Consider the following 13,862-nt stretch of genomic DNA (forward strand, 5'->3'; position numbering starts at 1 on the left):
CCCCCAATCAAGTCCCCCTCCCTCGTCAGCCCAAAGAGCAATCAGGGTTCCCTGCCCTGTGGGAAATCCAAGGACCACCCACCTCCATCCAGGTCTAGTAAGGTGAGCATCCAAACTGCCTAGGCTCCCACGAAACCAATAGGTACTGTAGGATCAAAAACCCATTTCCATTGTTCTTGAGGTCTCAGTAGTCCTCATTGTCCACTATGTTCAGTGAGACTGGTTTTAACCCAGGCTTTTTCAGACCCAGGCCAGCTGGCCTTGGTGAGTTTCCGATAGTACATTCTGAAAGTATGGCTGAATTAAAGAAAGCACCCCTGCCGGGCGATGGTGGCACACGCCTTTAATCCCAGCACTCGGGAGGCAGAGGCAGGCGGATCTCTGTGAGTTCGAGACCAGCCTGGTCTACAGAGCTAGTTCCAGGACAGGAACCAAAGCCACAGAGAAACCCTGTCTCGAAAAACCAGAAAGAAAGAAAGAAAGGAAGGAAGGAAGGAAGGAAGGAAGGAAGGAAGGAAGGACCCCTTGGGGAATATGATTTAAGCTACTGGAACAATATGATCTCTACCAGTCTGTCCTCTTGGGGTATTGTTACTTCATTTCCCCACAGAACAAGAAAGACAGGTGAAGGCTTGATTTGACCACAGTTATCTGAAAGAAATAGTCTATAAGTTGTATAAAATAACCATTGTACCACAGGTTGTCAGACTGAGACAGTCTGTCTCATGAAATCGGTGAACTTTTTTTTAAATACACATTCTTACAGTGCGCTTCTGAAGAGATTTCTTACCTTGACAAAGTTATTATTTCCTGGAATTCTTTTACTAAGGTTCTCAACAGTAGACTGGGTTCTTAGGTCGAGCCACACTATAGATCAAAATATAACAATACATATAAAGAACTTCATAAGCATGAGAACTTAGTGAAATCACTGACACAGATAAGAGACTGATTAGTTTCCACAAGCAATTAAAATGCTAGAGATTTTAAAGGATAGAAATTAGAAAATTAGAAATGAATAGACATACTGTTAGAAGAAAATATATTTACAGAGGAGAATTGAAAGCTTTTATGCAAAATTACAGACCAAATTATAGGACCAATACAAACCTTAGGCTTTTATTTTGCATTATTTTTACAGGAAAAAAAAAACTATGAGAAAGTATTTAGAGTAAGGATTTTCTAAACACACAAGTGGCGAGAAGACCTAAAAGCCGGGCAGGCTAGTTGGCAGTGCAAAATGCACAGCTCAGGATAAAATAGATGTCTTAGAAACCTTGGGAGAAGAGACGGTGACAAGGACTAAGTAAGCAGAGAACCTGATGGGAGGCTTCTTTATAATAAAGTCTTTTGAAGGATGCAAGATCTGAAATCATTAAAGGATTTTCTTTAATTACAATCCATTTCTTTGCTGGACTACACGGGGAAAAACTCTACTTTAATGGACCACCATTTTCTTTATAAATATCTGTTATCTGCTTTCTGACCTCCAAGTGGAAAATATCTCATTTTGCTTTGGGGCAGAAGCTTGGGGAGCAGAATGCACTAAAAAGTGTAAAATAGACTGCATAAGTGATCAGACACCAGCTTTGCTATGTTTTTTTAAGAGACAGGGTCTACTGTATTTAACTTTTATAGTTTTTAATCTACTCATAGTATATGAGTATTTTTAGGATGCTAACTATGCTCAGATGCTTCCTGAAAAGAACTCAGGCCAACAGTTTATTTAAAGGACTCTAGGGAAAATAATGCAAGCTTGCACACTACACTTTTGAATGCTGCAGGTACCTAGTTTGATTTGTTTAACTGTGTTTTTCTGATCTCTTCATTTAAAATCAGTTCTTTCCTCTAATAAATTTCTATAAATTCTAGTTATCTAAATAGCTCTGAGCTTCATTTTGATAGTACTAATTCCCATGAGATTTAAGCTGGAGACCAGGAAACAATACTGGTTTTTCTCGGTATAAAAAGCAGGAAGCAAATGATGCACATGACAACCAAGAAAATAGGAGGAGAGTAAAACCCATGAAAATAGAAGGCCTAAAGGTAAGATCTGCATTTGGTGCCCAGCACCTATTCCTCTTGACCCCAGAAGCATCATCTCAAATTCCCTTTGGGGATTTAGAGTTCCATAATCCTTAGCCATGCGGTTTAAATAAGAAAGCTCCCTATCCCAAGTTCCAGGGTAAGGTATGAACTCTAAGTTCTTACAAGGGATTCCTTGGCCAAATCACTGAACTGAAATTTATGTTCAGCCTTCAATTGTCATTTCTCTGAGCTGCATTTGGCACCGAGTGATTTGGGCCTGCTATTTTCATGACGGGAGATCTGAGTCTATCATGTCAGGAGCCACCTCCAAAAAGATAGACTTCAGGGGGACACCGGTGACCCTCTGTATTCAGAACCAATCAACGCCTAAACTAAGCTACCACTGGGTAGCTAGATCCATTAGCAAAAATTGACTTGCTTTTTTTTTTTTTTCACTTGACTAAGTTGGAGCTGAGTTTTCTTTAACAATGTCAGGGCACAAACCCTTAGCAATATCATCCATCAGTCATGGCGAGTCAGCTACCTTTTACATAGTAACAGTACTGCGTGATGTTGACAAAAGTAGACTTTCCTCACAGACAAGCAGCCTTAGCAGACATTATTGGATTAACAAGAGTAACTGGGGAAAGTGGAAGGATTCAGAAGAGAGGAGCTTTCTGGCCTCCTCTTTGATAATATAAACCTCCTACATCTGGTGCTCTTCCTCTTTCACTCTGTCCCTTCTCCTCCCCTCCACCCTGGCTGTCCCAGACGGGGTAGAGATGGAACAGGGAACTTTGCAAAGGCCAGACAAATGCTCTCCACTGACTCTACACCAGCACCCCTTGTTGACTTGCATCTCAATGGACACAACACTTACTGGGGAGCTGAAGGATAGGCCCCATACTCCACGATTCTGGGACAGTAGAGTTGTGAAGAGAACCTACAAATTTGTCTTTAAGTAAGTGCCTTCCTTTCCAAAAACCACTACCAGAACTCCACAGCGGCAGTTCTTTCTTAGGAAGCATAACAGAGCCACCTCGAAAACTTCAAACTTATCTAACTATAACTACCTTGGGCCAGGCCTATGCCTAAGTACTTTTCTATGAGTATTCCAAATTTTCCAACACAATACTAATAAAGATGTACATCTTTCACAGGGCATGTTCATTAGAGTATTAATGTGCTCCAAATAATTAATTCAAAACCAAATCAAACGCTGACAATACGGTAGCACTAGGAATCTCAGTGGGCCACTGACTTTATTGCTCTTTCACGAAGACTAGTTAACCAGGCTTGTAGTTATGCTTGACAACAGTGGTATCCACAGAGTTAAATCCTCACTTCAAAGAATCGAAACACTGAATGTAGAATCATGAAACCAAAGTTCTAGGTTTGGCTTTGCTATCAACAAGCTTTGTGACTTATACAATTTTTCAAACCCATCTTGTCCCAAATCCCCTACATATTAAATAAAGATACTGGAGTGGATGGCATCTAAAGTCCTTGTCCTTCCACTGTTCCAGGATTGCAGAACGCTGCCGTGATATTTACTTTGTTTCTTACAACCAGAGAATATATGGCAATTAGAGTATATGGAATGAATTAGTACAAATGGCAAAGAAAAAGATGTCAGTGGTTGTTGATATACTACCAAAGCAATTCACAAATGTTCAAAATTAATGGAATTACGAACAAAACAATTAGAAAACTCATTATAGAAGCTAAGATGGCAGAATTAGATTTGCAGAATAAGAGATCAAAAAGCCAAAAAGAAGACCCCCAAGCTGGAGGACTAAGCCCCTTGTGTAGGTCATTTCTGAGATCAAAAGAAGTGAGAGATCCAGATCTGGCAGCGGCAGTCAATTTCCCCCAACACGTCTGAGTTGGAAGGTTGGGAAGGGAGCAGTAGCCAGAGCACCAATACCTGAGGAAGAACCAGCAGCTGGAACTGGAGAGCCAGAGGGGACAACGGCAACTGGAACTGAAGAGCCAGGAGAAACTGGAGCAGCTGGAGCATTAGGAGAAATAACGGCAATTCATGCTAGAGACAGCCAGGTTCAAGGTCTATGCACGCTTGTTTGGAAACGATAGATCACTTGGGCAAGTTCCTCAGCAGGAATGTGTTTTCTACACGTGTAGATGTAGAAAAAGAAATGGAAGAGACCTGGAGCAGAAGGGAACGAAGGAAATCTAGCCGGAATGTCTGGTTCGGTAGCACTTTCCATGTGGATGAAGACATGGAAGTATGTGTTTCTTGTTCAGAAAGATTCTTCCCCACTTGGCAACACACGTGCATCTTAGTTCAAAAAAAACCACTGAACTCAAATCATGCATGAGAGCACATTTTCAGGGGGTGTTCAAAGAACATGCCCCAGTCCCTGTTGTGGTCTTCTACTGCAGGCCATGAAAGAGCTATCTTGGGAAGGTACAACCCCAAGAAAGTACTTTTCTCATTGGGTTGCTGGAAGTAAAATCCTTCCCACAGACAGGAACAGCACTGTCTACTGGGAATAGGGAACTGCTAATTCTTAAAGTTATAAAATAATATATAGTGGGGAAATAAACTCTATGGAGTGCAGAATACTATACAAACTCCTTCTAAAAGGTATTAATGGCCTTATTTAGACTAAGTAAATAGAAATTTCAATGCTCCGGACCATCCAATGAATAGTATACAAAATAATTTGGATGGTGTGAATAAAGTCACATCTAATATATTTAGTTTGCCCTTATAAAAGAGTTTTATGAATGAAAAAAAATGTAGTTGCCTCAATCTCTATGAGCCATTTTTGAGTGATATACACAGTACAGAAGATACCATTATCTTTAGAGGAAATCGAATAATAAATCAGAAATCTGCACAATTTTGGCTAACCACCACAACAAGAAGCACTAAACACATCTAAGAAAATGAAAATGGAAAAAATCCCTAGGAATCACCTATATCTGGCTGGCTAAGCACAGAGTAAATCCATCTCCTGTGAGATGGTATGGCCTGGTCTGTTTGTAGTGTGCTAAGATGAAGGGGAGGCTCCATGCTATCCAGCACACCATAAGCAACGACCATCAGAGGTTTACGAAATGTTACTGGCTTCTTCCCCTTCAGTGATGTAAGAATTGTAAATGCCAGTAGGTAAGCCATTAATTAAGCTGGTTAAAAGGTCATATACAAGGGAGAAGAGACTATGCCCCTCATTTGATGACATTTTCAATAACAGATGGAGCCAAAAAAAAATAGTGAGTAGGAAAGGCAGCAAAATTAAAACCTATTAATTATTCATCTCCTTCCGTGTGTGTGTGTGTGTGTGTGTGTGTGTGTATGTATACAAATGCATATGCATGCAGAATCTGAAATCAGCTTTAGCTGTTAGTACATAAAAGCCAAAATGCCAAGACAGACTTGAGTGCCTGAGAAGTAGTGCAGCAAAATGACAGTCCTCCTTAGATACTGCAATAGAGTATACCTTACTAAGGCTAATATAGATAAGAATTTATATACAGGGGGCTGGAGAGACGGCTCAGAGGTTAAGAGCATTGCCTGCTCTTCCAAATGTCCTGAGTTCAATTCCCAGCAACCACATGGTGGCTCACAACCATCTGTAATGAGGTCTGGTGTCCTCTTCTGGCCTTTAGGCATACAGACAGAACATTGTATACATAATAAATAAATATTTAAAAATAAAAAAGAATTTATATACATATATATATATATGGACATCTAGCAGTAGGTTATATATAGCTATGGGACCCACTGAATTTTCACCTCTGTTCACAATTGGAAAAGATACCAGTAAGCACACAGCTTTATTGCAAGTAAGCATAGCCTTTATCAGTATTTGATTTGTTGGATAAACCTATGCCATGGCTGAATCCTACGACTCTTATATCTTATTTTCTCCATTACTATACTAGAGGTAAACATATTCACTATTTACCACACATATAGGAAAAAAGAAGGCCGGACGAAAGGGACTTTCTCTTCATTTTTATTACATTTTACATTCAGTGTGTGTGTGCGCACACGCGTGCGTGTGCCCAGCATGTGTGTGGAAGTCATGTGATACTTGCAAAGTTGGTTCTCTCCTTCCACACATTCATCCCAGGCCTCAAATGCAAGTCAGTAGGCACCCAATGAGCCACCTCGGGCAATTTTAAAAAGAAAAATATAAACTTTTCTTCTCATTCACCCGTTCATAATATTGTTCGTCAGTTATCCAATTCAGTTGAGTAAAAACAGGAAAATGAGAAGAATTGGCTAGAGTGACGGAGCTCTACAAGAGGAAGAGGAAAAGGAAGAAAAAAGACTGTTGGGAGCTGATTTTGTTGTTTTGTTTATAGTCATATAGCCTAGGCTGCCCTGAGAAATACATCACTATATATGCAATATGTAGACTGAATATATATGAACACTCCTGATCTCCCTGGCTCCATGCCCCAAGCAAGTACTTGGATCAATGTACCACCATGACTGTTTCAGACTGAATATAACAGAAAACAATCATAGCGAACTCCTAAGCCCCAAACTTGAAGGAATTAAGATGGAAAGCCTTTGGGAAATGACTAGGTCAACCACAGAGTCTCAGAAAGGGGATTAGTGCACTTGTCAAAAGGCTGCAAAGAATTTGCTACCCTGCGTTCTGCTCTCCTCCGTATGAAAACACAGGACAGGCAAGGGGGCCCTCACAAGACCAAATCAACTGGCACCTTGTTCTCAGTCTCGAACTTTTAACGTCCACAACTAGCAGAAACACAAATCTGCTGAAAAAGCCACCGAGTCTATGGTATTTTGGTTCTAGCAGCCTGAATGAACATAGAGCAAATGAAAAGCACACACATCAAGTTATGATATAAACAAGCCAAAGAAGCTTGACCACAAATCCATGGGGCAATCTGATTCTGTTCACACTAATCCCATCTGATCTTCCTTTTGAATAAAGCTGCTAAATATTTAATACCATGATGAGACTCTCAGCTGAAACCTATATGGATGGATAATACTTTGATGTTTCCCTAGATGAAATGGATTGGAGGAAGAATCTAACCTTGTAACGGTGAAGCAGTTTCTTTCTGATTCATTTCTATCCTCTAGTTCTCTTTCCATGTCTTCTAGCTCCCAAATGCCTACTCTTCTGAAATTTTTAAAACAATCTTATTTTACATACCAATCCCAGTTCCCTCTCCTTCCCGTCCTCCTGCTGCCCCCAACTTTCCTCCACCCACTCCCCATCCACTCCTCAGAGAGGGTGAGGCCTCCTATGAGGAGTCAACAAAGTCTGTTACCTCACTTGAGGCAGGACCAAGGTCCTCTCCCCTGTATCTAGGCTGAACAAGGTATCCCTCTGTAGTGAATGGGCTCCAAAAAAAGCCAGTTCATGCACTAGTGATAAATACTGGTTCCACTGCCAGTGGCCTCACAAACTGTCCACGTCACAAAACCATCACCCACATTCAGAGGGCCTAGTTTAGTCAGTCCAGAGTCTGAGCTCCCACTTGCTCGGGTCAGCTGTTTCAGTGGGTTTCCTCATCACGGTCTTGAGCCCTTTGTTCATATTACTGCTCCTCCCTCTCTATGACTCCAGGAGCTCAGCCCAGTGCTTACCTATGAATCTCTGTATCTGCTTCCATCAGTTACTGGATGAAGGTTCTATGATAACAATTAAGGTAGTCATCAATCTGACTACAGCGGAAGGGCAGTTAAAGCACCCTCTCCACTATTGCTTAGATTCTTAGCTGGGGTCATCTTGAGGATTCCTGGGAATTTCCCTAGTGCCAAGTTTCTTACTAACCATATAATGGCTCCCTCACTCAATCAAGATATCTTTTTGCTTGCTCTCCCTCTCTGTCCTTCCCCCAGTTCAACCTTTCTGATCCCTCATGTTTTTCTCCCCTCTCCCCTCCCCATGCTCCCAATTCACTCAGGAGATCTTGTCTACTTCCTCATCCCAGGGGATCCATGTATGTCTCTTTTAGGGTTCTCCTTGTTTCCTTAACCCAGACACAGAAAGACAAACACGGTATGTACTCATTCATAAGTGGATATTAGACACATCACACAAATTCCTATTCTTAACTTGTGACACAAAGGTAAATGACAAGCCTCCTTGGTTTGTTGAGATATATTTAGGGGCCACCACAGAACATGGAACATACACAGATATCTAGCCACGCTTTTGAATTTCATTGTATATTCATTCCTATAATGAAAGCATCCACAATTAGTTGAGATGAACATATCTGTGCTGAGAATTTTCAAATCTGCATTGAAAGCAATTTACCGCCAAGTGTGCTGGTACATGCCAGTAAACCAAACACTCGGGAGGTGGAAGGAGGAAGGTCAGGATTTCAAAGTTATCCTTAGCTACAGAGTAGGTTCAAGACCAGCATGGACTACATAAAACATTGGCTTAGAAACAAGCAAGGTCCATCAGGAGAGCTCAGGGGAGAAAAAGCGCTTGGTCCTAGTCCTGACAACTTGTGTTTGAGCCTTGATCTCTACAAGGTGAAAGTAAAAAACTGGCTCCAGCCAGTTCTCCTCTTTCCTCCACATGCCTGCCACAGAATACAGGCTTGCCTTCTCCTGAGAATAACCAAATAAATGGAATAAATACATGGAAGAAAAGCTTTCAAGCAAATCTTTCAAAACAATAAATAAATAACTTTCAAAACAATCTAATTTCTAGTTGTCTAGAAAATAGCTTCATTCAGAAATTTAATATCTCATATAAAGCAAAAAGCTATTTTCCTCCTTTAATATTACCTAATTAACTCCCGTTCTCACAAACTCAAATTACTTCTTAAAATTTTTCTATCATGTCTTCTGTGAAACAGGGTTGGGGTTCTGTTATGGATGTAATGCACATTTTAAGCACAGTGAGTGCTAAGAGGCATTAAGGAAAAGAGAAACAACCTAGAGAGCGGGCTTCTCAAAGAACAAAATGGTCACCTCCGTCCTGCTTGTGAACTCTCCAGGGTAAGGCACACGGTCGCACCTAGCCTGAGATGGCTTGCCAGTTTTTCTTCTCTTCATTTGTACTGCACTCTCTCAGGAACCAACTACAAGTTTCAATTAATAGCTTTCACCGCGCAGAAACATCCTGTCCTTTACCATAGACGTGTTTAGGTTTATGTTTATTTGCTTCCCCTTCCTGTTTCATATTCCTTTTCCTTCTTTCTGAAAATCACTGTTTCCCTTCTTTATAACTTATTATAATAATTACATTATTAGCTTTTCTTTTCTCATTTTGTCTGTTTCTTTTCATTTTTGTTTGGTTTTTGAATGAGTCTTCCTTTACAGCCCTAGGGGACCTAGAATGCACCATGTAAGCCAGGTTGGCTCTGAACTTGAGACGATCTTCCTGCCTCAGTGCTGACATTTAAGGCATGTGCCGTCCCAGCCAGCATGATTTGCTACTTGTGACAGAAATCTTTTAATGGTCACAGATGTAGAGCACAACTTTCCTTTTTGGAAGGAGCAGTATCATTTAGTGCTTTGCACCTGTCACGGGCTAAGGATAATACTAGCATCTTCTCAGACATTTACATCTAAGATGTGACACCCGAAAGTAAGATGCTCGAGACATTTGAGGTTTGTATACCCTGAAAAACCAATTAAATCTATAACAGAAGCAGCTAAAATTCGGATAATTTATCTTAATAAATTGAGTTCAAATTTTTAGGTAGAAAGTACAAATATACAGATAGTTGATAGATAATTTTGAACACTTGCAATTTTGAATTTTCAAGATAGGAGGGAGAAAGATCTCTTCTAGATGGCAGAAACACAGTGGGGGGGTCATCAAACACTTCTGGAATTACCCACCCTCTTATATGATACAAACAGTCAGCTGAAGGAGAGAGCAACGGAGAGAGCGAATTCAACATGTGAATAACTATGATCTGAAAAGTTTAAAAGAACTCTGCCGCCCACCTCCTCAGATTACAGGAAACATGAACATATGGTTTTCCAGTCAGATGACTGCGTGTTAACACCTTTGCGAATGGAACAAGGCCCTGTGCTGCACCTCGGCATGATGGCTTACCCACGGCATTGTAGAGAGGCTCTCCAGTCAGCTTGTCCCAGACCACCGTGGTTTCCCTCTGGTTGCTCACACCAATGGCTTTAACAAGAAAGTGAAAACAGAAAGAAGGAGACAATTAAACATGTTAAATATTACTTCAGGATAACAGGAACAATGAACACTTCTTAAAAACTTGCGATTTTTTTTTTTTTTTTTTTGAGACAGGGTCTCACTATGGAGCCTGGAAGTCCCAAGACTGACTTGGAGTTAACAGAGACCAACTCCCCTACACACTCCCACTTCTGCCTCCAGCCTGCCATGATAAAAGACATATGCCACCATGCTCAGCCTTCCATCTGGAATATTTGTAGCGGTATCTGATTTTTTTTCCTTAAATGCCCCTGGGAAAAATGAGCATGCAATGTACAGTTTTTTAATTCTACAGAATCCTCCTACTTCACTTGAAGCACACGATGACATGGATCCATATCATTATGAAGAAAAGGTTCCAAATTGTCTCAAGGGAAGTAATAACTTCACACATTTACAATGACTAATTTATGATTAGGTGCAACAATGAACTAACTCATGTGCTGACTACTGGTTACGAGAAAGTTCCCTTCCTATATGTGTACATATGTGCATGCATCATTTTAGGAAAACCGCTACAGTCAGGCATGGCAGTAGGAATGTGTGCCCCAACCCCAGTGTTTGGGAGGATGAGTGAGAGAGGGACCAGAAGCCACAGTCAGTCTGGGCCACATAGGGAATTTGAGGGCTACATGAGGCACTGTCTCTAGCCAGGCCAGTGAGATGGCTCAGCGGGTAAAGGTACTTGCCACACAAGTCTGATGGCTTAAGTTTCTGATCCTTGGAATCAAGATAAAGGAAAGGCGAACTACAAAGACTCTGTAAAGTTGTCCTGTGGCCTGCATACACACGTCATGGTATATACACACCCCACCCCACCACATGCTGTCTTTACAAATTTAGGCCAGGCAGTGGTAGCATATGCCTTTAGTCCCAGCACTTGGGGAACAAAGACAGGTAGATCTCTGTGAGTCTGAGACCGACTTGGTTTACAAAGTGCGTGTCAGGACAGACTCCAAAGCTACAGAGAGCCCTTGTCTCAAAAACCCCCAAAAATATAATAAGAAGAAAAAGAAATATTAAGGAAATATTCAGTAGCCCTTAGGCTCACCAAAGCCAAACAGCTGCTGTTTAAATTCCAATCTTAAGAGTCCCCTTATTTTTTCTCCTTGGAGGTTTATTTCTTGTAAATTCAAAGTCCCCGCCTAATAAGACATCCCCACACATTAAAGCAAATGTCTGGTAGAACTAAGTATTGAATAAAGGTCCCTCAGAGGTGCTGCCGTCATCAGCACGGAGTACAGAGTACAGTGACTGTCGCAGACAATGAGACTGAACTGAGCATCTCAGAGGGCACAAAAGCAGGAGCCCAGCAATGGGTGGCTACAGGGGAATATTGCGAAAGTGATATTTGCTTTAAAATGAAAACTTCACAAGGTGGCACCACAGGGAATTCCCAACTAAGAGTCCATTTCCTCATTGTTGATTTCCCTGTAAGTCAGCTGGCTGCTCTTTTTAGTCACAACCCCCTCCAGTCACATGTCCGTCACACAACCTTTCTTTATTGGCTCCTTCTGACTCATATTGAGACTCTAATCTAGAGCTATTTCCATCCGATTCTTTGGTCCAGGATTTCTCTCTAACCACTCCCTCTTTCTCCTCTGTCTTAATTTCATTCTTCCGTGCCAAGTAAAACTGCTTTCCTTGCAGACACCCAAAGTCCACGGAATCGCTCTTCAGGATTCTCTTTGGGCCACAGTTATCTTTATTACTGCGCACAGGTCTAATGCAAAGCCAGTGAGCTTTTTCTGTGACTCAATCCATTGTTGTTTTACCCTAAAATCATTTTTAAGTTACATTATAATATATATGTAATATATATATATATATATATATATATATATATATATATAACTTATTAAGAAGGGGGCTTGAATATGGAGGCCAGAGAACAACTTGCAGGACTCAGTTCTTACCTCCCACCATGTAAGGCCTGGAACTTGAACTCGGGTTGTAAGGCTTGACAGCAGGAGCCTTTAACCACTGAGCCATCTTAACCTGCCCAAATCATTACTTTTTAATTCTTTCTTTTGCAGAGTACCACATTCAGGCTTATAGTACGCACCATTCAGACACATATGAATGCTATACACACACACAAAATACACATTTCTTGGCCTCATGGGAATGTATTTACAGATATAATCATTCATATAAATAAAAACTAATGTGTTGGTCTTATGTCAATAGGGTTTAGACTTTACCTAATATTTTTAAGGGGTTTGTTTTCTGTTCAGTGACTGTTAGTAACACGATTAAACTATTTAAAATCTAACAGCCAATGCCTAGCATGGTGGCTCGTGATTAAATTCCAACACATTTGGGAGACTGGCTTGGCTATGGGTTTGAAGCCAGTCTCAGTACACAGCAAGCTCCAGACCAGTCTGAACTACATAGCCAGATCTTATCTCCTATCTCAAAGACAGACAGACAAACATAAAGCCACACATACATATAGATGAACAAAAAGTTATAACCACAATTAAGAAGATATACTTAGAAAAAGTCTTTGTTCTTAAATTCTTGAAGTCTTAGTAATTAGTGTCTAGACCATATTGTGGATGATGCGAATCCTTTCCAAAATAAAAACAGGGTAGGGATATAGCTCATGGATTATCATGGGTAGAGCCCTGCATAGAATCCCCAGCACTAAAATCATTAAATAATGCTTTATTTAATCATTGTAACGCATTTTGGAATAAGAACTGATAATGCACAGAGAAAACTAATAAGGCCTTTACAAAAACAGCCTTCTTGCTACTATAAGCACCATGTGGGAAGACGTATTAAGCTTTTCACAGTGAGTATGGTGGTATATTCCTATAATCACAGCACTTAGGAATTTGAGACAGGAGGATGGAGTTTGTGAATTCAAAGCCAGCTACATAGCTAGTCTTTTTCTAAAAAAAAAAAAAAAAAAATCAAACCCTTTCTGCTTCTCAGGCCACCAAAAAACTGTGTAGTTTTACATGCAACATGTATATTAGAAAATTAGAAACGAGATATGGAAACTAGTGGAATATTATTTTGTAGAAAAAGGTGCCTCTCTGAGTCCATCATGAGGTTCACAAGTGTAAGATGTGACGGAGATTTGTGTGTTAGGGTGAAGGAGTAGATGTAGAGGTTTTCTTTTATCCTATCACCAAAATAACTGCTGAGAATGTAACTCCTGAAGATCCATGGCCTCGTCTTTGGAAAAGTTTTTGCCCATCACTTAGAGAGAACATCTGGCATTGTAATTTTGGTTATGAAGTGACTCCTAAAGTCCCATTAAAGGCAAACCTGACTGCCTAACACAGGCAGAGCAGCTACGGGCCCGCTTTAGGTTTAAATGTGCTATCCAACTAGAGAGTATTTCTTAATTTAGGAGGCATTCTTCACTGTAGCTTAAATAAAAAAAAAATATGGCGAGGGTGTCTAAGAAATAAATGTGTCTCAATTCATAGACCACTCTGACCTTGAACTCACAAGCACTCCTCTTGCCTAAGCCTCCCAAGTGCTGAGACTACAGACATGAAGGATGACACACAACTTTGAAGCATGTACTTTTTGATAGATGAAGATAACTAAAATGAATGAGTCAGGAATTTGTGAATGATATATAACCCGATATGATGAACTCTGTTAATGATTATTAGATAAGACTAAATGATATTGCTCTCC

General features: G+C 40.5%; 1 protein-coding gene across 3 annotated transcripts in view; it reads right to left on the bottom strand.

The window, feature by feature from the left end:
* Window positions 1-13,862, bottom strand: part of Gk (glycerol kinase) — an 82,039-nt gene that overhangs the window by 42,527 nt on the left and 25,650 nt on the right. For 2 of the 3 annotated variants that reach the window (XM_050131855.1, XM_050131857.1), the window contains exons 4-6: window positions 10,071-10,148; window positions 3,956-4,039; window positions 791-867 (exon numbers count right to left, since the gene is read on the bottom strand). In XM_050131855.1, coding sequence (XP_049987812.1) covers window positions 791-867; window positions 3,956-4,039; window positions 10,071-10,148 — 239 coding nt within the window. The remainder of the gene's footprint in view (window positions 1-790; window positions 868-3,955; window positions 4,040-10,070; window positions 10,149-13,862) is intronic. The other variant, XM_050131856.1, reaches the window with a different exon arrangement.

The sequence above is a fragment of the Alexandromys fortis genome, unplaced genomic scaffold, assembly GCF_014885135.2.
Source record: "Alexandromys fortis isolate MF-2015 unplaced genomic scaffold, M_Fortis_MF-2015_v1.1 scaffold_385, whole genome shotgun sequence".
Taxonomy (NCBI): Eukaryota; Metazoa; Chordata; class Mammalia; order Rodentia; family Cricetidae; genus Alexandromys; species Alexandromys fortis.